At 49.9% G+C, this 18,979-nt stretch overlaps 9 protein-coding genes across 9 annotated transcripts; 4 read left to right on the forward strand and 5 right to left on the reverse strand.

The window, feature by feature from the left end:
- Positions 1-122: 122 nt before the first annotated feature.
- ASPVEDRAFT_882500 (glycosyl hydrolase family 43 protein) lies at positions 123-1,967 on the forward strand (the record flags this gene model as incomplete). The annotated part of the gene is made up of 5 exons (XM_040818264.1): positions 123-485; positions 541-584; positions 631-1,018; positions 1,067-1,231; positions 1,284-1,967. Exons 1-5 carry the CDS (start codon positions 390-392, stop codon positions 1,965-1,967), a joined length of 1,377 nt encoding a protein of 458 aa, XP_040665015.1. The 5' UTR covers positions 123-389.
- Positions 1,891-4,354, forward strand: ASPVEDRAFT_507560 (uncharacterized protein). The gene has a single exon (XM_040814359.1). The coding sequence runs from the start codon at positions 2,250-2,252 to the stop codon at positions 3,927-3,929; it is 1,680 nt and encodes a 559-aa protein (XP_040665016.1). The 5' UTR covers positions 1,891-2,249; the 3' UTR covers positions 3,930-4,354.
- ASPVEDRAFT_26078 (DUF3716 domain-containing protein) lies at positions 4,159-5,201 on the reverse strand (the record flags this gene model as incomplete). The annotated part of the gene is made up of 3 exons (XM_040809858.1): positions 4,159-4,562; positions 4,642-4,980; positions 5,039-5,201. The coding sequence occupies 3 exons, from the start codon at positions 5,199-5,201 to the stop codon at positions 4,159-4,161; spliced, it is 906 nt and encodes a 301-aa protein (XP_040665017.1).
- A 23-nt stretch (positions 5,202-5,224) lies between these two features.
- On the reverse strand, positions 5,225-6,898 carry ASPVEDRAFT_60364 (acyl-CoA dehydrogenase family protein). Its single transcript, XM_040815523.1, has 4 exons — positions 6,318-6,898; positions 6,046-6,273; positions 5,910-5,999; positions 5,225-5,864 (listed from the first exon to the last, which is right to left on the reverse strand). The coding sequence occupies exons 1-4, from the start codon at positions 6,814-6,816 to the stop codon at positions 5,362-5,364; spliced, it is 1,320 nt and encodes a 439-aa protein (XP_040665018.1). The 5' UTR covers positions 6,817-6,898; the 3' UTR covers positions 5,225-5,361.
- Positions 6,899-6,996: 98 nt separating this feature from the next.
- Positions 6,997-8,409, reverse strand: ASPVEDRAFT_507685 (uncharacterized protein). The gene is made up of 6 exons (XM_040814363.1): positions 8,255-8,409; positions 8,085-8,206; positions 7,852-8,022; positions 7,314-7,803; positions 7,171-7,245; positions 6,997-7,124 (listed from the first exon to the last, which is right to left on the reverse strand). Exons 1-5 carry the CDS (start codon positions 8,298-8,300, stop codon positions 7,223-7,225), a joined length of 852 nt encoding a protein of 283 aa, XP_040665019.1. The 5' UTR covers positions 8,301-8,409; the 3' UTR covers positions 6,997-7,124; positions 7,171-7,222.
- A 343-nt stretch (positions 8,410-8,752) lies between these two features.
- On the forward strand, positions 8,753-9,980 carry ASPVEDRAFT_187291 (D-mandelate dehydrogenase-like dehydrogenase; the record flags this gene model as incomplete). Its single annotated transcript, XM_040809002.1, has 3 exons — positions 8,753-8,941; positions 9,000-9,075; positions 9,155-9,980. The coding sequence occupies 3 exons, from the start codon at positions 8,753-8,755 to the stop codon at positions 9,871-9,873; spliced, it is 984 nt and encodes a 327-aa protein (XP_040665020.1). The 3' UTR covers positions 9,874-9,980.
- Positions 9,981-10,014: 34 nt separating this feature from the next.
- Positions 10,015-12,048, reverse strand: ASPVEDRAFT_80876 (fungal specific transcription factor domain-containing protein; the record flags this gene model as incomplete). The annotated part of the gene is made up of 3 exons (XM_040816942.1): positions 10,015-11,021; positions 11,079-11,349; positions 11,410-12,048. The coding sequence occupies 3 exons, from the start codon at positions 12,046-12,048 to the stop codon at positions 10,015-10,017; spliced, it is 1,917 nt and encodes a 638-aa protein (XP_040665021.1).
- Positions 12,049-12,903: 855 nt separating this feature from the next.
- ASPVEDRAFT_105100 (5'-methylthioadenosine/S-adenosylhomocysteine nucleosidase family protein) lies at positions 12,904-13,782 on the forward strand (the record flags this gene model as incomplete). The annotated part of the gene is made up of 1 exon (XM_040805593.1): positions 12,904-13,782. A coding segment is annotated over one exon (879 nt), but the record flags the coding sequence as incomplete, so codon positions are not given.
- Positions 13,783-17,102: 3,320 nt separating this feature from the next.
- On the reverse strand, positions 17,103-18,926 carry ASPVEDRAFT_882512 (FAD-dependent oxidoreductase). The gene is made up of 5 exons (XM_040818265.1): positions 18,153-18,926; positions 17,918-18,101; positions 17,653-17,847; positions 17,404-17,599; positions 17,103-17,354 (listed from the first exon to the last, which is right to left on the reverse strand). The coding sequence occupies exons 1-5, from the start codon at positions 18,838-18,840 to the stop codon at positions 17,232-17,234; spliced, it is 1,386 nt and encodes a 461-aa protein (XP_040665023.1). The 5' UTR covers positions 18,841-18,926; the 3' UTR covers positions 17,103-17,231.
- Positions 18,927-18,979: the final 53 nt, after the last annotated feature.

The raw sequence follows: 18,979 nt of genomic DNA on the forward strand, positions 1-18,979 counted from the left end.
GAGGAATACCCGTCCTGAATGGGATCAGGCAATCATATTAAACCTTTGGCCTACGGAATTATAGTCCATGCGTGAATGTTCAATACCCCTGTCGATTTATGGACCTTGGCGGTTTCCCCGCATCGATCTGCTACGTAGCCATCGTGCCTTCGGTTGATTCCACCCTGGCCACTTTGACGTGATACTATTTGTGTGTCGGTTAAATGAAACACCCGTTTGGGTTTACCCGCAGGTTTTATTAAAGCAGAGCGGCCGCCATTTAAGAACGACGATGCCGTGAAGTTTACCTACACGAAGTTTGCGTAACAATTCCCATCGTCGCAGATTCAGTTTTGGCGAGATCTGGCGCTTGACCGTGTGGACTGCCAGCGTAATATTTCGGACAGGCCATGATGTACACATTGCAGACTGCATTGTGCATTTCCCTCGTCGCTGGATATGCCAGAGCGGCCCTCAGTATCATTCCAGGAGCGACGTGGACTGCCGTAAGAGTCCCCCCGAGCTTTTCAATAACATCTAATTTGACGCCTGACTGCTTAGACCAATACAAATGAACACATCCAAGCCCATGGCGCCGGCATCATGTAAGCTATATCCTCATATAGCAAACTATGCTCTAATGCCCAACAGTGAAGAAGACGGCATCTACTACATGATCGGCGAGGAGAAGACCGATGGCTCTGCATTCCAAGCAGTTAACTGCTACTCATCAAGCAACTTAGAGGAATGGATCTTCGTAGGAAACCTTCTTACGCGGACAGAGGAAGATGGGGATCTAGGTCCCAACCGCATCGTCGAGAGACCCAAGGTTATCAAGAACGACGACACGGGGAAGTACGTCATGTGGATGCACATCGATTCGAGCGATTATGGAGATGCAAGAGTCGGCGTTGCGACCGGTGATTCTGTTTGTGGACCGTATGAATACCGTGAGAGCTTCAGGCCATTGGGATTTCAGAGTCGGGATATTGGGTTGTTTAAGGATGAGGATGGGTCTGCTTATCTTCTTAGTGAGGATGTTTGTCGCCCTCCGTACACCTGTCTTCTTATGCTGACTTGAAGCTAGCGAGAGTATGGCACCAGGATTATCAAACTTACGGATGACTACCTTGATGTTGATGAAGTCACATTTGGCTGGGAATACTTCGCCGAGTCGCCTGCCCTGATAAAACGCGGAGATACATACTACATCTTTGGCTCACATCTCACAGGCTGGGATCCCAACGATAATGTAAGAACCTCCTTCCATGTACCAACCGCTTTGCTAACCCTTATTTCTACAGGTCTACTCCACTGCAACCTCCCTCTCCGGCGCATGGTCTGAGTGGACCGAATTCGCACCCGTCGGCACAAACACTTATGACAGCCAGGTCAACTACGTCCTGCCCCTCGGAAACGATAAAGCCATCTACATGGGTGATCGATGGGTATCATCCAACCTAGCAGCGAGTACGTACATCTGGCTTCCGCTAGAACTTGACGGCGCAACTGCAAGCCTGACTTGGTACGACGCCTGGAGCGTGGATATAGCTTCTGGCAGCTGGTCTGAACCAGCTGATGTATTGGAGTATGAAGGCGAAGATGGAGAACTCACCGGTGGTGCTCGGACCATTGACTGCTCGCAGTGTAGTGGTGGTGTCGCGGCGGGCTATATTGGTGGAGATGCAGACAGTGACAATGACGGCATTGTGGTCCTTGAAGCCGACGTTGACGCGCAGAGCGGGGACCCGGGCCGTGTGACGCTCAATATCAAGTACTTGAATGGGGATACGAATCCTCGCCATGCTGCGGTTTCGGTGAATGGGGGTGAGGCTCAGACGGCTGCTTTTATCTCTACGGCGCATCACTCTGATACTGCTGGTAGCAGTGCAGTGCATGTTGAGCTGAACTCGGGGGTTAATACCATCCAGATCTCTGGAACCGGTGGATGGGGTCCGGATATTGATCAGCTGGCTATTCCGTTGTAAGACAGTGAACTGTGCCGCCATGGAAATGACAAGTCTTACTCCTCTAATAATAGTAATGGTCCAGTTGGCTAATCAACGCCCGTTGGGAACCGCGCGCGTAGCCTCGAGAGCCCCAACACTGCTGACATGTCGGCCATCCCAGCCTGAACCAGCAGCCAATTAAATACGGTACCCAGCCGCCGCAGGATTTCTCAAATATTTGTATCTGCCACAATTGCTGTTGTAAATACTATTGCTATAAAACCTTTGTCGAGTCCGAATAAAGAAAATCCGCAATAAACAATGCCCCCAAACAACACAGCGGAAAGCATATTCGCTCATGACAACGCGAATGTCCATGTGGGGAATAACTACCACACATTCTACTACGGGGATAATGGTCTGGGGGAATCAAATCCAGAGCTAAAACGACTCCGAATCCTCCAGCAGCTGTACCAGGCCCCTGGCATAGAAGCTGCATGTCCCATCGACTACGAATCGTATAAGGCCCGAAATCCTACGGGTGCACCTGGAACCTGCGAGTGGCTCTTGGAGAGCGAGCAGTATGAGAAATGGAGACCTGCCCCTACTTCCAGTTTTCTATGGCTGACGACCGATGCCGGGAGCGGGAAGTCGGTGCTGGCATCGACGATTGTGGACGAGTTACGGAGGAGCGAGACAGCCGCGGTGGTTTGCCATTTCTTCTTTCGAGATGATGATGAGACTCAAAACAATGCAATCTCTGCTTTGCGGGCGCTTTTGCACCAGCTTCTGATGGCTAGCGAAACGATACCATCTACGCTGGCGGCAGAATACGACAACAAGGGAGAGGCGGCATTTTCGAGTGTTCCAGATTTATGGAGGCTGTTCGTCAGTGCAGTTTCTGAGGGAGGAAAGGATGTTTTCTGTATATTTGATGGCCTTGACGAGTGCGAGGCAGTGACCCAGAGCTTCTTAGCCAAGGCGATATCCAAGTTATACGAGGGTGATGTGACTCTGAACAACACCAAACAGCCAGGGCAGTCTCCATTCCTCAAGATCTTCGTCACGGCCAGGCCTCTAAACTGGGTAACGACAAAACTACATAAACTGAGTCACTGTCGCGTGAGAGGCGAGGACCAAGCCGAGTTGATAGGGCTCGATATCCACCATGTCCTAAACCGAGAAATCAGCGAGCTATTAGAAGATGGCCTCATCGAGCGCCGCACATCATCTCTTATTCATTTGAAGCTATCGGAGCAGGACAACTATACCTATCTTTGGGTTTCTAGAGTTTTCCAAAAACTCAGAGAGTGCGCTGAAGATGGTGCTTCCGAGGCCGAATTGCTTAATGTCTTCGATGATAGCAGCATTATATACCCGGTATACGCAAATTACCTCGGTCAATGTACACGGAAGCATTCAGAGCATGATGCAGAGCTCAGAAAATGTTTCTTCCAGATTCTCCTCGCTGCTGCACGACCACTGACTCTGATCGAAATGGACTATGCCTTGTCGATCTGTGCCGAGCATAAACATAGCCGGGATATACTCCCAGATCTGCACCCTGCCAGGGAGAATTTCCTAAGACGGGTAGGAGGCTCTCTTGTTACATTCCGCGGACAGATAGTCAGTTTTATTCACAGTAGCGTACGGGACTTTCTTCTCGCAGGCCCTCCCGATTCTGTCTCTCCGGGATCGACGGAAGCTTCATTTGGTAACTGGTATCATTCTATAAACCTTAAAGAGTCGCACCAGATTCTCGCACAACGATGCAAATGGTACCTTCTTTTGAGCGACCTCAGTACGCCTGCGACAGCCACGGGTCCTTCGCAGCAAGATAGGGAGGCTGCCTATACCAAAAGGGCTGAACAACACCCGTTTCTTTGTTACGCATCGAGGCACCAACGCCGGCATGAAAGGATGGGATCGTCGGCTGAAAAGGATTATGATCTGGCTGACCTTGCGTCGAGAAGCTCATATACAAGTGATGGTGGCTCTTAGACCTTGATGTTGGGTGCGGCAATATATTGCTAATGAATCAACAAATGCCTGATGAGATGTTGCTACTTGTGGAAACTAGAGTGTAAGCTCAAAGAAATCTCTATTGTTGAGTCTGATATCCAGAGTTCATCGTAATAATATAAATGGTGCATTGGCACAATGAGCGACATAACGGAATCCCTCCTGGTATTCTTTGTTCAAAGCAAGCCATACGGTCCCAGCTCTATATCTACAGAGAGTCCCACGGGTTTCCTGAATTATATCCCATTTGCATCCGCTCAAGCTGCCTGATTCTCATTTTGATTTTCCCAATATGGCCTCCCATATCTGACAAAGCTCGTTTCAAAACGGGTAGGTTATTGAATGTTGTTGCAGACAAGGGGAATTCAACAACCGCCTCAGGCAAAATCATAGGGTCCGGTAGGCTGCGACCCTGGAATATGGGAGTGTCATTTTGGACGCTGGCAGAATTCTGCCTAGACAGGTCAGGGGAAGTAAGATCAACCGCCGTGGCAGTGCGTCGAGGGAATGGTGTTTGTGCACGCCTCCCTGAGCTATTTCGAGCAATAGTCCTTCCTCTTGGGTCTTTGGAAGTAGATGAACCGGAAGGTTCCGCGTCGGAAGTACCAGAGGCTCTAGTCCCAGCAGCAAACCCTTACAGAGCTGGAATTAGCTATAAACAGCACCGTACGGCCCAAGGTGAGGTACGTACGTTGACTGCACGCCCAAGACTTAGAGAATAGGCAATTGGCGCAGACCTCATTACTCGGCTTCGACCGGCCGATCTTATTGCCAACTACACAGGTCTTCCATACTCCTTTCCCCTTGGAGCAGCTGGTGCAGGCAGCCTGTGCTATCTCTCCACGTGTTTGGATGAACCCAGCCTGGATGGCAAGAACACCATCAAGGGGCTTCCGGATGGCAGTTCCATTGGCTTTCTCTTTCCAGTCTAAATGTCTTCGTACGGGGCGAGATAGGTAATGCTTCAAGACGGGGTTCTTCGTTCCGAGGGGAGCAGCTGGGAGATCACCGCTTGTGACACCGTGCAGAACTGGAAAGACAGACTCAGTAGAGTTTCTTGGGAATCGCAATCTTTGGGTGTAGTGTACCAGGGAACACAGAACCAGCAGCCTGATCCTGTTCGAGGAGGGTATACTGTGGAGGGAGAATGGGAAGCTCGCTGTCAGTATCGTGATCTGAAGAGAGAGAGGACGAGTTGGGGGGACTGTAAAGACTGCAACTAGAAGATGTGGGTGACGATAATTGGGCCATAGTGATTAAATAGTGTATATGTTGCAGACATTGTTGTATTATGCCAGTTGGCCTTCAGTGAGTCTGGGATGGAGGACAGAAACAGAGCCTTTGGGAAAGAGCGACTCGCATCGCTCTGACTGGAGGAACCAAGGCAGAATTATTTTATTGAATATATACTTTACAGGTTGGCCTTTCGCTCTAATGCCTTCCTTCTCGTCCTCAAAGCCTTCGTCTCCTCCCGCAGCGCCAGTCCCTGCATGATTTCCTCACTGCCTCCACCGACGACGTGGACCCTCGCATCACGACTGATCTGTTCAATCCTGGCTCCTTTACCAGCCTTGTTGTAGCCCGCACCACCGAAAATCTGCTGTGCTTCACGGACACTCTTTTCTAAAGCCCTAGTTGACATCACCTTTAACATTGCCGTCATACCACCGATGCGAACGTCGTCCGTTGGTCGATCCTTGGTTTTCTCAATGATGTTCACGAGCTGCTCCATGAAGGCATACGCAGGCTCGATCAAGAGTCCGAATTTGAAGATCTTGGCTTGAATTGCTTGTTTCTGAATGAGGGGGGAACCGAATGTTTCACGCTGAATGGCGTAGTTGAACGCATCCTCAGCACAAACTCGAGCCAGACGGAGGGATGCGCAGGCCAGGGAGAGTCGTTCGGGGTTGAAGTCTGTCTCGTTAGCGGTAGTCCATGTTAAGGTCAGTACTGGCTTACTTGACATGATCAGGGCGAAACCCTGGTTCTCTTCTCCGATGCGGTGGTCCACTGGGACGCGGACTTCGTCGAATTCAATGAACGTAGAGCCTTTGGAGGTCAGTTACGGTCGAGTATTTGATATACGTTCACGTACCACTGGCATTGACGCCAGAGTTATGCATCCTCCTCCTCGTTACTCCCTTTGCAGTCAAGGGAACAACGAGCAAACTGATCCCCCCTCTCCCTGATCCACCGGTTCTGACAGCAGCAGTACAATAATCTGCCCAAATGCCGTTCGTGATCCACTTCTTCGACCCGTTGACGATGTAGTGGTCACCTTGACGCGCCGCAGTAGTTCGGATATTCGCAACATCAGACCCAGCTAAACAGTCAGTCTCATATCCCAATGAATATAGCAAGACATACCATCTGGCTCCGTAATTCCCAAGCAGAATCTTATCTCGCCCGTCGCAACTCGCGGTAACCACCGCGTCCTCTGCTCAGGCGTCCCAAACCGCGCGATAGGGGGACACCCAATCCCATTTCCCCCACCAAGACCCCAGATAACACCAACAAAGCCAACGCGATTAAACTCATCCGAGACAATCAGCGAGCACCATGTATCCCACTTCTCAGGCGGCACATTCCCGGGCAATGGCAAGTTTGCGCGATCCGCGAGTGACGTCAGCGGGTGCACAATCGCAAATCCGTAGGCGCAATGCCGCTTCACCACCTCGGGCGGAATCTCTCCTGCTTTCTCCCATTCCTGTGCGTACGGCGCGATGTGTGTTTCGATATAGGACCGGACGTGGGCGCGCAGCGCGTGGTGTGTTTCGGTGTAGTAGGGGTTTGGGATGTCGAGTTGGGGGAGGAGAGGTTCGGAGTAGGGGGCTGTTGGGAAGCTGGCGAGGCGTGAGTCGGACATTTTCTTTTCCCTTACCTTTTCAGGTATATTAGGAATTAATTTCAAGGAAGAAACATGGTTTTATCTATCTTTTGACGTTGTCCGAGGTTTCTCACGATCAGAGGAAGACCACAATGCGGGGAAGACAGCCAGAGAAACCTCGGCTCTCGGTCTCCAATTCTGCATAACTTGCATAACTCTCATTAACAGTACCCATTAACTGTATACATCTAAAGCCCATTTACACTTCCACGGAACTATTACCGAGTAGACTCTGGATCTCATGAGGACAGATCCTCTCGCACAGCGTTAACATATCGTGAAATACCCTAGTCCCATTAGCGATAACCGATATTGACAGGATGTTATACCCACGGCTCCTTCTGCGTAGACCCAGGCACAAACAACGCATTGCATATATTCCATGTCAAGGAATACAATAAATTCCTACTATCCCAGTCCTCCACTGTTCAAATCAACACCCAGGACAAGATAGTGTAAGAACAGGGGAAACAAACCAGGCTCCGAAACCGGGACAAGCTTCTTATAAGCCTCAACATAATCCTTCTCGCTAAGTTTATGTCGTTTCGCCCTCCAGTCCCCGAGTTCATACTCATTATGCGCGTAGAATGAATCTACATCAAAGAAATACGCACGCCCGTCCTCGCCCATCGCAGTGTTTCCGTCCCAGCAATCTCCGTGCACGAGGGATGGTTTTAATGTCCGTCCGTTGCTTTGGAGGGGAAGCAACAGTGCTGGTATTACGGTAGTTAAGATTAGTTCCCCGACTAAGTCGAATAGTGGCCATTGGAAATGCGCTTCAGCGTGCGAGAGGATTCGGGATAGATGGGCGCTGAAGAGCTCGCACCAGGATGAGGTCCAGAACCTTATGTTTTGAATGTTGCGCGTATGGACCGTGCTGATGTGGAAGCCGAATTTGCCTGTTGGGGAGGTGGACTGGGTATGCAAGGTTGCCAGCGCGGCGGCTAGGGCTTGGGGGTCTGCCGGCTGTTTGTAGTCAGATATAAGAATCTTAATAGAGGGAGGAGAGCATGCCTGTTTCCGTATCTTGATGAACTCTGTCAGGAGAAATGCGTGCTCGATTCCGTTTTCTTTGTATCTGCCCCAGCTGTATGGCTCTGGGGCATGGGTGCAGACGGAGCGGATTGCCTTGAGGGCTTCGCACTCGCCATCACAGGATTCCTGTGCCAGTTCACCTTGCATAGCCTATCGATGGATATATAGTGTATTAGCGGTCTAAACCTGGGTTAAATGAATGAGAAGGTTACTTTTAGAAAGTAGTCCGCTAGCGCACCAGAGGGTAGCTCAACGGCAACTCGCGCCGTTAGCCCATAATACGACGTTCCATGTTGTTTGATATTTATGATCTTGCTTCCAGGAATGGGGAGATCTGCCTGCCATGAGGTCAAAGTTCGAGATGCGGGGTTGGATGACGCACGTTGGGAGATGGTTCTCCAGAGCTGGGACTGATCCGACAATGACATGTCGGCGGTTCAGTACTAGATTTCTTTTATATATGATGGAGTGATAGAGATGCGAGGATGGAGGAGGCACTATAATCTACGTGAGGGAAACTCCAGAGCCTAAATGCTGGTGATATGCCGGCAGGAGGATGTATTCTTGGTGCTGGCAAAAGTACGTTGCTTCCACTACTGCACGTCTACCCTGCCACTACCATGGACAGTTGGAGGGTTATAATTGATATTAGGGTTTTATTGCAATATCTCTTAATATAGCCGGAGTAAATAATTTAAAAGAGGCCTTCCATACTGTTGTTTGATGTCTTTCTGCTCCCATCGGTAACTGGACATTGGAGTTAGGGTTTCTCGGCAAATCCTTCAGCCATAACAATCAGGCGGCAATCCCATATCAACCCGCTTCAAAACCCTGCTAATGGGAATTACACTTTATATCTGCATATTTGTTACTGCCAGCCATGCCACCGTCTAAACCCTTCGTCCTTTTCTTCAATCCCGTCAAACATGCCAGGTCCTTCCTCGAGAAGCTCCAGCAGGTGGCGCATACGGAAGTCGTGACAAGCAGGAGTAGGACCGAGTTCTTCCACGATCTCCAGCATAAGTACAGAAACATCTTCGCCATCTACAGAACTTCATCCAGTGGTGCCGTACGTACTCATTAATTCCTGCCCGTCATGACGATAGCCTTCGCTCACTATATCCCAGGTGGCCGGTAAATTCGACACCGAGTTCATAGACCAGCTTCCTCCGAGCTGCAAGTATATCTGCCACAATGGCGCTGGTGAGTCACTCTATCACTGACTGTATCTGAAATAAACCTAACTAACTGAAATTCCAAGGCTATGACCCAATCGACACAGCCGCCTGTACCCAACGCGGTATCATCGTCACCAACGCCCCCGACCCCGTCACCGACGCAACCGCCGACCTAGCTCTATTCCTACTTTTAGGCGCCCTCCGCCAGCTGAATCCCGCGCTCGCCTCTCTTCGCGCGGGGAGATTCAAATCCGGCGTCGACGTCGGGAATGATCCCCAGGGCAAAGTTCTGGGTATTCTCGGCATGGGACGAATCGGCCGGGCTATTAAGAAGCGATGCGATCCATTCGGCCTTAAGACCGTGTACCACAACCGCTCGGAACTTCCGCCTGAGCAAGCGGCGGGTGCTGAATACGTCTCCTTTGAGAGACTTCTAACTGAGAGCGATGTGATTAGTGTCAATGTGCCCCTGACGCCAGCTACAAGACATCTTATCGGCCCGTCGGAGCTGGCGAGGATGAAGCGTGGTGTTGTTATTGTGAATACGGCCCGGGGCGCGATTATCGATGAGGCGGCTTTGGCGGATGCATTGGAGAGTGGACATGTTGGAGCTGTGGGTTTGGATGTTTATGAAAAGGAGCCGGAGATTAATGAGAAGCTGTTACGACAGGAAAAGGCCTTGATGGTGCCGCATGTTGGGACGCATACTGTTGAGACCCTGGCGAAGATGGAGGCTTGGGCGATGGAGAATGTGCGAAGGGCGGTTATTGGGGATGTCTTGCTTTCGCCTGTCCCTGAGCATCGCAGACAGAGTAAGGTGTAGTCCAGCCGCACGACCTGCCGGTCGAATACTTGAAAGACTATAGAGCACACATAGAAAGTCTGACCCATCAAAGGTCATAACAGAATTGGTTCCCCGCTCGGCTCCCCGCAACCCCACAATGGATTCGCACACAGGATCAGACTACGCTTCATCCGGAGGCGGGGACGTCTTTATGGGGGCGACACCACTAGCAGTCTGTCTCACAGTACCTATCAAGCCCCTGCGCAGCGTAGGCCATCCAATACCTGCCCTGATGATACGCATGTACTCTTGCAGCAGGCGCCTCGTGCCTCCCGTGCTAGACAACAAACCAACGCCAGTGATGTGTAGCACCACGCCCGGAGCGCCGTGGATCCATTGCTCTCTTATGCTCTCGTCTTGGTCAGGTTGATCAATCTTGAAAACGACTGCAGTGCCGCTGGTGCCCCCGCACTCTTGTTGTTCCGGCTTCAGCCGTTCATAGGCCCATACAAACAAGACTGATATCAGCAGACAGAACGGGTCATAGCACGATAGAGTAGGCGCCAGTCGAATCTTTCCAATGAGGGCGCCTGCGTGCGCTACACATTCTCGAGCGAGCGCTGGATTGTGGTGGAGCCAGGTGTGGAGATATGACTGTGCGCTCGAGACATCGTCTTTGGATGCGTACCACCCGGAGTACCGATATAGGGTGTCCCTCGGTATATGTCGTAAGATAAATAGGAGATGGAAGAATGTGTCTCTCATGTCTGAGACTCCCTTTGTCGACGATGAGGTTGATGACCGTGTCGGTATCAGCATCTGGTATCTCCAGTCCAGGCTACTGTGCAGTGGCTGATGAGGCCATGGATTATCGTCTTGGTCGCCTCGAAAATCATTGAGAAGCCACGACTGGCGTGCTGCTATCACTTGCCGCTCCTCGACAAAGAGCATCAAGTGTTGACAAAGTTTGGCGAAGTCAGATACTTGCGATGCAGGTGCTGTGGAGCCAATGAAGAGGTCCCTGAGGCTGTGCCCTGTCCGTGCGTCTATTGTTGACGAGATGGTCCTCCACCCATCGCTATTACGTGCTCTCCATAGGGCGTCCGCAGAGGGGAGTATCTGCTGACAATCCTGGACAGTGATGGTCACTGGCATCCCCATGAAAATGAAGCAAAAGCTGTCGACCACTAAGACGAAGATGCGTTAACTGCGATAGCAGAGTATAGTAGTGAAGGTATACCAACCTAGGTAGCAGTATGCGAGTCTCCTTTCCGTCTCGCAACGAAGCCATAGCTCCCAGTGGTCCCCTGTCGTACAATCGTTGATTTCCTGGCATAGGAATGAGCCCTCGGGCTTGGAGGATGTAAGAAACGGCCGTGCTAAAGTGGCAAGCCATGCTCGTTGGACTTGCAAGTTGATCACGTTCTCTTTGAAGCCGGTAAACATGAAATTGACGATGGCAAGCAACGAGCACTGTGCCAGCAGTAAAGGATCAAGATTCTGCGCTTTGACACTCTATGAACCGTTAGCCGTTTGGATATCAGGTTTATACGGAATATTGGGCGCACGACGTACATCAAGAGGCAGCGATAGTCGCAGGAGCTCAGTTAGCAAAGCACAGTACTGTTCCTTTTCGGGTAGCTGGGTATACTGGCTGCCAACAGATGCGACAGCTAGGACGAGAAGCCATGGCGGGTCCTGCGTTTCCAGTACAGATGGGTGGATGAAACTCAGCTGACAGTCGAAGTACTCGTAGTACAACTGTATGAAGGAATTGAATGCTTGTTGGCTGGGAAACGGGGTTTCCTTGAAACGGACGTCCACCTGCCGCTTGTAGCACTCAGTAATGGCCTGGTACGGCCTTTCTAAGGTAACTCTGACATGGCAGAAATTCTCGGCTGTGATGATATCTTCCTCCGTGGCGTCCATGACTGATGCTCGGGTGTCATTTAATTGTCGGTTAGAAGACATTAGGCCGTCAGGATTTAAGGTATGCTCGTCTCCTGGCGTATGGACTGACCCAAGTGATGAAAATGGGAATTGGGCTGCTAAACCGAGAACCGACTGGTCGCTCGCAGGATCATCTTGGAAAATGTTGGTATATTCCAGCATCCAGGGAAAGTCATAATTGGTAGTTGTGATGTTGGTCATGTCTCCCTCGCTGCCGGGTATGCACATTGGGTCGTGGAGACCCGAGGGTATCTGCGGCTCCATTGTAGTGCATCCGCTGATATGCCCTGAAACATTTGAGTTCCCCAGTGCAGTCTCCGCAGGCTGGTCAGAACTTCGATAGATGCAGTTGTGACCCTTTCCCTGGCACCGTGCACACGGGGCCTCCCCATTGCATTTCAGCTTAGCCCGAGAACAAGGCACGCAGGCTCTGGCCCCTCTGACTCGTGTATGAAGCTGCTGGGCCCCGGTACCATGGGTAGTTATATGTCGACCAAGAGTATCCCTGCGGTCATGGATGTATGAGATTACTTCTTTGTGACGGTCAACCTTGACTTACCTTCTTGAGAACGAGCGCGAACATGATGGACACGGAAAAGGGCGGATGCCGGAATGACGGCGAAGGTGACGTTCCAGGTGCTCTCTACGATTGAATCGCTGATGGCAGACCTCACAGTGGAGCTCCATTTGCAACTGTTCAGAAGGATGTGGAAAGAATGCGGAGGTTGTGAAATATTGTGGAGAATTGAGGACTTGGGCGTGGTGAGAAAAGAGAAGTCGAGGTTATTGCCACATCTAAGTGTATTTAATTCTACAAATAAAACCACGATATGCTATAGTTTAAGATAGAACAACATCCCCGATCTAAAATCCCTAATCTCCTTAATCCTCAAGCATCTTAATCGCCTAATTCGTGATATATAGGGTCTATGTGTCGCGTGGAACTAGTGGCAATAAACAGGCGGGGCCAATCGTAAGTTCCGAAGGGCTGCACCCCTGCGCGGTCAGCTTCAGGCCCAGCGCCAACTGCCAGCATCCAACGCGCGGCTTGAACCTGGAAAGAATCATCCACGGTGCTATTACCAGTGTATGATGGAAACCTACCGCTACTTACCACTCGAAAAATACACCGTCGGATGGGTCTGTGCTCTACCACTCGAGCTCCACGCCGCGCAGGCAATGCTCGATGAACGACACCAAGATCCTCCGCATCAACCGCACGAGACAAACGTCTACTGTCTGGGCAGAATCGGCGAGCACAATGTCGTGGTAGTATCTTTGCCCGCTGGCCGCTACGGTACGAACTCCGCCGCGGCGTGCGTGGCCCAGATGATGGAAAAATTCCGCTCGATCAAATACGGCTTGCTTGTTGGTATCGCAGGTGGTGTTCCTAGTTATGATGCTGATGTTAGGCTTGGTGATGTTGTGATAAGTCAGCCTCGTGGCCAGTATGGGGGTGTCGTGCAGTATGACCTTGGGAAGATAGAGGCCGGGGGAAGGAACCATCGTACAGGATACCTGGCTCCGCCACCCACTATTCTTTTAAACGCCCTTGCCAAGTTTCAGGCACTGGGAATGGACCAAAGTAGCCAGGTCTTGGCTGATTTCCCAATGGCTGGAGGTATTCGGAAACCGAATTCGGATACATTGTATGAATCGCCATATGATCATGTCGGAGGTGCTACTTGCCGGGACTGTGACTCCAGCAAGGTGAAGCTACGGAGGGATCGAGCTGAAGAAATCTGCATTCATTATGGCGTCGTCGCTTCAGGTAACCAGGTCGTTAAGGATGGGGGCACTCGAGACAAGCTCAGCCGAGAACTAGGAGGCGTGCTGTGTTTCGAAATGGAAGCAGCAGGGGTGGTCAATACGCTCCCTTGCCTGGTCATACGTGGAATCTGCGACTACTGTGATTCGCACAAGAACAAGCAGTGGCAGGACTATGCCGCAATTGTGGCAGCTCTCTGCGCAAAGACCCTTTTCAATGTCCTTCCCCCTGCGCAAGACATCCGGGTTATGGATGTCAACCCTTATTTTGAGGCAATGTTTATGACCGACCCTCTTATCGATCGAACCAGCCTTATCACCGCCAAGGGAACAAGAGTCGATGGTACCTGGGAATGGGTCTGCGAGAATGAATCTTACACCTCTTGGCTAGGTCCTCATGGGGCACCGTTTCTTTGGATATGCGGTGGCCCTGGCAAGGGTAAAACCATGCTGTCAATTTACCTTTCGGAGGAGCTTGAAAGGTATACAAAATCACTTGGCGGCGGTGGTGACATCTTATTCTACTTCTGCAGCCAGGATGACGAGAAGCGACGCACTGCAACTGCGGTCTTGAGGGGGTTGATATACCAAGTTATAAGAAGCCCTGGTTGTTCCGCCATGCACAGTATTTCTTTGAAACTCAGGAGAAGGCCGATTACACGTTGTCGTCCACTGAAGCCTTGTGGACCATTTTCCGAGGCATAGCCCAGGATCCTGATATTGGAGCCATGTACTGTGTCTTTGACGGTTTGGACGAGTGTGACCAAGAATCGGTCGAATTTCTGAGTGTCAAGTTCTCACAATTATTTGCACACGGTGAATCCCGGTCCCGTTCATCCAAATTTCGATTGGTGGTAGTTAGCCGAGAGATACACTCTCTAAAGGGCTTTCCAACCATCCATCTGGATCTTGATTTTGATGAACAAGTCAATAATGACGTTCAGCGGTTTGTTCATTCAAGGGTCCAAGAGCTGTACAGGGTCAATGGATTTACATCGACAATAGCAGAGCACGTTAAAACTACTCTCCTTCAACGTTCAGAAGGCACGTTCCTTTGGATTGGGTTCGCCGTCAACGAGCTGCTACAAAGGACGACTTGCACGGGCTTACTAGACACGTTAGAATCTATACCGAAAGGTTTACCGAGCATTTATGATCGGATCTTGCTGCAAAGTGATCAGCAGCAACGGCAAGTGTGCTCCTTGATACTCATCTGGGTAGCACTGGCATTTCGTCCTTTAACTGTTCATGAACTCGCTGACGCAATCAACATACATACTCCGAGGGGTGTGGGTCAGGAGCAAGCTATGTTGGATCAGATTGCCATTTGCAAACCTCTTCTCCGCGCGCAAAATGATGAAATCCATCCTATCCATCAGTCAGCTCGGGAGTATCTGCTGAGGAACGAACATGATGAAAATCCAATTCTGGAGACCTTTCGCATCAGACCCGAAGAAGGTCACTTTAGGATAACACAAAAATGCCTGGATGTCATCGAAATAAACTACAGCCATCAGCATAGGTCCGATTCACCGAATCCATCCTCCATCTTGACATATGCGATTCGCAACTGGCCAGCACACGCTCGAAACGCTGGTAAATACAGTGATGAAATATTCAACATGTCTCGTCTGATATTTCAGAAAGATTCGTATGTCTTGTCGAGTTGGTTCAAAGATTATGCGGATCACGATCGTGAGTCACATCATATCACCACACTTCACATAGCGTCAATGTGCGGCCTCAATCCGTGGATTTCGAAACTCCTAACGCAGAAGCTACCGGGGTACCCTACAAAACACTATATCAACAAGTGTGATCGGAGTGGCTACAGTGCGCTAACCTGGAGTGTTGGAAAAGGACATGACTCGACTGCACAGCTACTGCTGGAGAATGGCGCCCGAGTAAATCCAAGGAAGGCAACAAACCCCATGGAAGTCGCGATACGTCCAGGGCACGAATATATGGTACGGTTATTACTCAAGCACGGTGCTGATATCAATTTCGTGGACAAAGATGACATCACACCTTTAACGATGGCATGTTCTTTTCGAAACTTGGAAATGGTACAACTTTTAGTGAGACTTGGGGCGAATATCAATCTCGTGGAACACAATAGTGACGTAATAGGCGCCGTACAAGGTGCTATCTCCGGTGGTAATGTTGATATCCTTGAATTTTTGCTAAAAAGTGGCGCCAAACTTGACATAAGGGACGGGTCCGGGCTTCCACCATTGACGTGGGCGGCTTCCATCGGAAAACCCAACATGGCGCGGGTGCTTTTCTCCTACGGAGCGGACCCCCATTGCCTCGCAAGCCTGGGGTCTACACCAATGCACTGGATCGGACCTAATGAACCCGAAGAAATGGTACGCGTACTGCTCCAGCATGGCGCCGATATCAATCACCCAGATAAGAAGGGGTACACACCCTTAGTCTATGCTGCAAGGGGGGGCAAAGCCCCAGTTGTCAAAGCTTTACTAGACCACGGTGCCAACATATTTGCAGAAACAAATTATGGGGGAACTGCAAGCAAAATCGCCGCCGAAGAAGGACACGACGAGATCGTGGAGATGTTACGTGCTCACGAGAAAAGGCTGCGGGAGGCAAGCGATACCACAGACCTATGAGTTGGATGCTTGCAGCAATCTACTTTGCTTGGTTACAAGATTTTATTCTTATGAAAATATTTACATTCCCTTAGATAATCAGGTAAATACAAATAATGGACATCAAGTAGTGTCTATTCTCTCTATTTATTCTCTTATATGTACATACTTCACCAAGATAAGTCCCACCCATAGCTGGGAAGAATTGGATTCACTGTATGCTGCAATTTATGCCCAGGAGCGCCAGGTGCGGTGATACTGGGGTCTAATGGTTATATCTCGAGTTGCGGTACTGATATAGTAAATAATAATAACCCCCTATCTTGCTTTATAAAAGTAAGGTATTTTAAGATATAGTCATTATCCATTGCTTCCTCCCAGGTTAACCCCTTTTTCCCCCCACCAAAGAACGTCCCTTAGAGTGCCTCAGAATAAATAAAGCACATCGGATTTCTGTCAACCCATCAGGTAAGGGAATTCAAAATTTACCTTTTATTAAAAGTATACAGCTTATAGTTAATAGTAATTTATAGTTAATATAAGCCTTATGCCTAATATCTCTTATCTTACTTAAAATATTAACATTATTACTTTATCTATTATTATATATTATCAGGTATTAGTGCGGTCAGTACTACAGTTAACTATATAAATTTTTAACCTAATCCTATTAATAATAAAGGTTCAGGACCTAATCTAGCCTCCACGAATAGAAGCCTCCTACTAATAGAATATTCCTAAATCATACTTAGAAGATCTTTTCCCTGATATCTTGTATTGAAGTGCCTGCCATCCTATTTCATGCCAAATGCCATCATACCCGAAGTCTCTTCAATGCCTCCATATGGGCTTCGTGCAGAGCCGCTAAGCGCCCCGTCCCAACGATATCCAACGTCGACAATTATTAACCAGGGTTGGAGTCTGTAATAGTGAAAACACCCGGTTGGCAGCTAATTTACAAAATATGTTGGAACGATAGTTGGGTTATGGCACATGTATATTGGCCAACCAAAACTTTGGAGCCACAATATATAAATCGTCTGGAAAGGCGAACGACTAGATATAAGACAATCACCAGGCGACTTTCTCGTTCGGCTTTCTCAGAAATGGCCACAGAACAACCCAAATAACAGGAATTAACAGTCTGCCAATAAATGTAATATATTTTCCCAGGATCCCATCGAAGTCAAGGGCCTAGAAACATGGTCAACATTGCGATATGCGTATCATCTCTAGAACTTACTGGCATCGAGGTCCCTCCGCTTTTACGGACCCAGCTAAACGCTCTCTGCATCATCTGATCTTCATACTTGGTACATCGGACGGAGACTTCTTCCAAGGTAGGAGCCCTGCCCTCTGCAGCAGTGATATCATTGAGCTCGATGAGATACGGCAAGAGCTCGGCGCAGTCGTGCATTGCTTGATTACCGCCCATGCCACTGCATTACACGAGTCAGAAATGCGAATAATGACTTTTTTGAGTGGTCCGTACCGGTTTGGTTGCATCGCGTGGATTGCGTCACCGAGAAGCCATACCCTGGGGTGGCCTTTACTCTGCCTGCGCTCGCCTGGTGCAGTCTGGAAACGCTCTCTCCAGTTCTGTTCTGGCTGGAAGCTTGCGCGTAAGGGAACCACAGTGATCTCGGACGAATGGTCGTCTTCTCGGCCTATTGAGACTAGGGATTTTCTGTGCCAGTGAGTACGTGGTAGTTGGTCAGCCTCGAACTAGGACGAGGTGGGGACGGGGCTGTACTCACAGTTCAGGGGCCCAGTCACGCATGATATCCTGGCAAAATTGAAGACGATCGGGGATCTCTGCAGAGTCGGTATATTGCGTGGCGTGAGATTTGGGGACATTTAATCCCCAGTAGAAAGACGCTTCGGAAGCGTTATATTCCATTCCTTCACCAGAGTTACTCGTACCTTTATGAGGCAGGTATACTGCATACACGTCAGCGCAGCCCTACGGCCTTGCAAGTAGATGCCACTCACAGGCGTAGAAGAACGACACTCCATTCGCAAAAACCAGAATGGGCCCCTTTTGCAGCTGGGTAGGAAGCCTGTCCAGGCGATCTTGAGGTAAGCTCCCCTTGGATAGAAAAGACCAGTGCGAATCAAGATTGACTAGATTGTTCACCCCTACCGCAGCGTTGACTCGCGAGCTGCTCCCGTCAGCGCCGATGAGGACATCACATTCGTCGACAGAGCCGTCACTGAATGATACCCTAACAAGCTCTCTCCCAGTTGCTTCGTCCAAGACAACCTCGTAACCGGAGAATGACTTTCCGTACTGGACATTCCCGCCCTGCGCCACGGGACTGACAAGAAGATCGCGCAGGACCACGCGATTGATGGCAAAGGATCTCGAATAGGTAGGCAGCCTGGTCAAATCGAGCACCGGCTGGAACTCGGTGGTGTACAGACACGGAGCAGTGGGCCCGGATGTTGCTGACTGCCCGAACTTCCCAATAATGGCCCCTGCAAGGCTTTCAGATAGGCAAGCCTTGAAGCCTCTTACGGCTGAGTCTCCGAGGCGGATCTGATACCCTTCTCGTTTGGAGTGGACTGAATCTCGTTCGTATATGGTGAAACGAATATTGTTGTTCAAGAGCCCGTTTGCGAGGAGAGACCCGGCAAGGCCGGCGCCTATGATTATCACTTTGAATGGCTGGGTGGCCATTGTTGGTCGAGTTTATGGGATTGAAGTCAAGAGAAGCTGCATTCCTTGACTTCTTAGACTCTCTGCTTGCCTCCCTCCATTGATTCGCTTTGTAATTTAATTTAAAGAAATAAATACTTTTGCTCACCAGGATGACGTT

This window comes from Aspergillus versicolor, assembly GCF_001890125.1.
Source record: "Aspergillus versicolor CBS 583.65 unplaced genomic scaffold ASPVEscaffold_2, whole genome shotgun sequence".
Lineage (NCBI taxonomy): Eukaryota > Fungi > Ascomycota > Eurotiomycetes > Eurotiales > Aspergillaceae > Aspergillus > Aspergillus versicolor.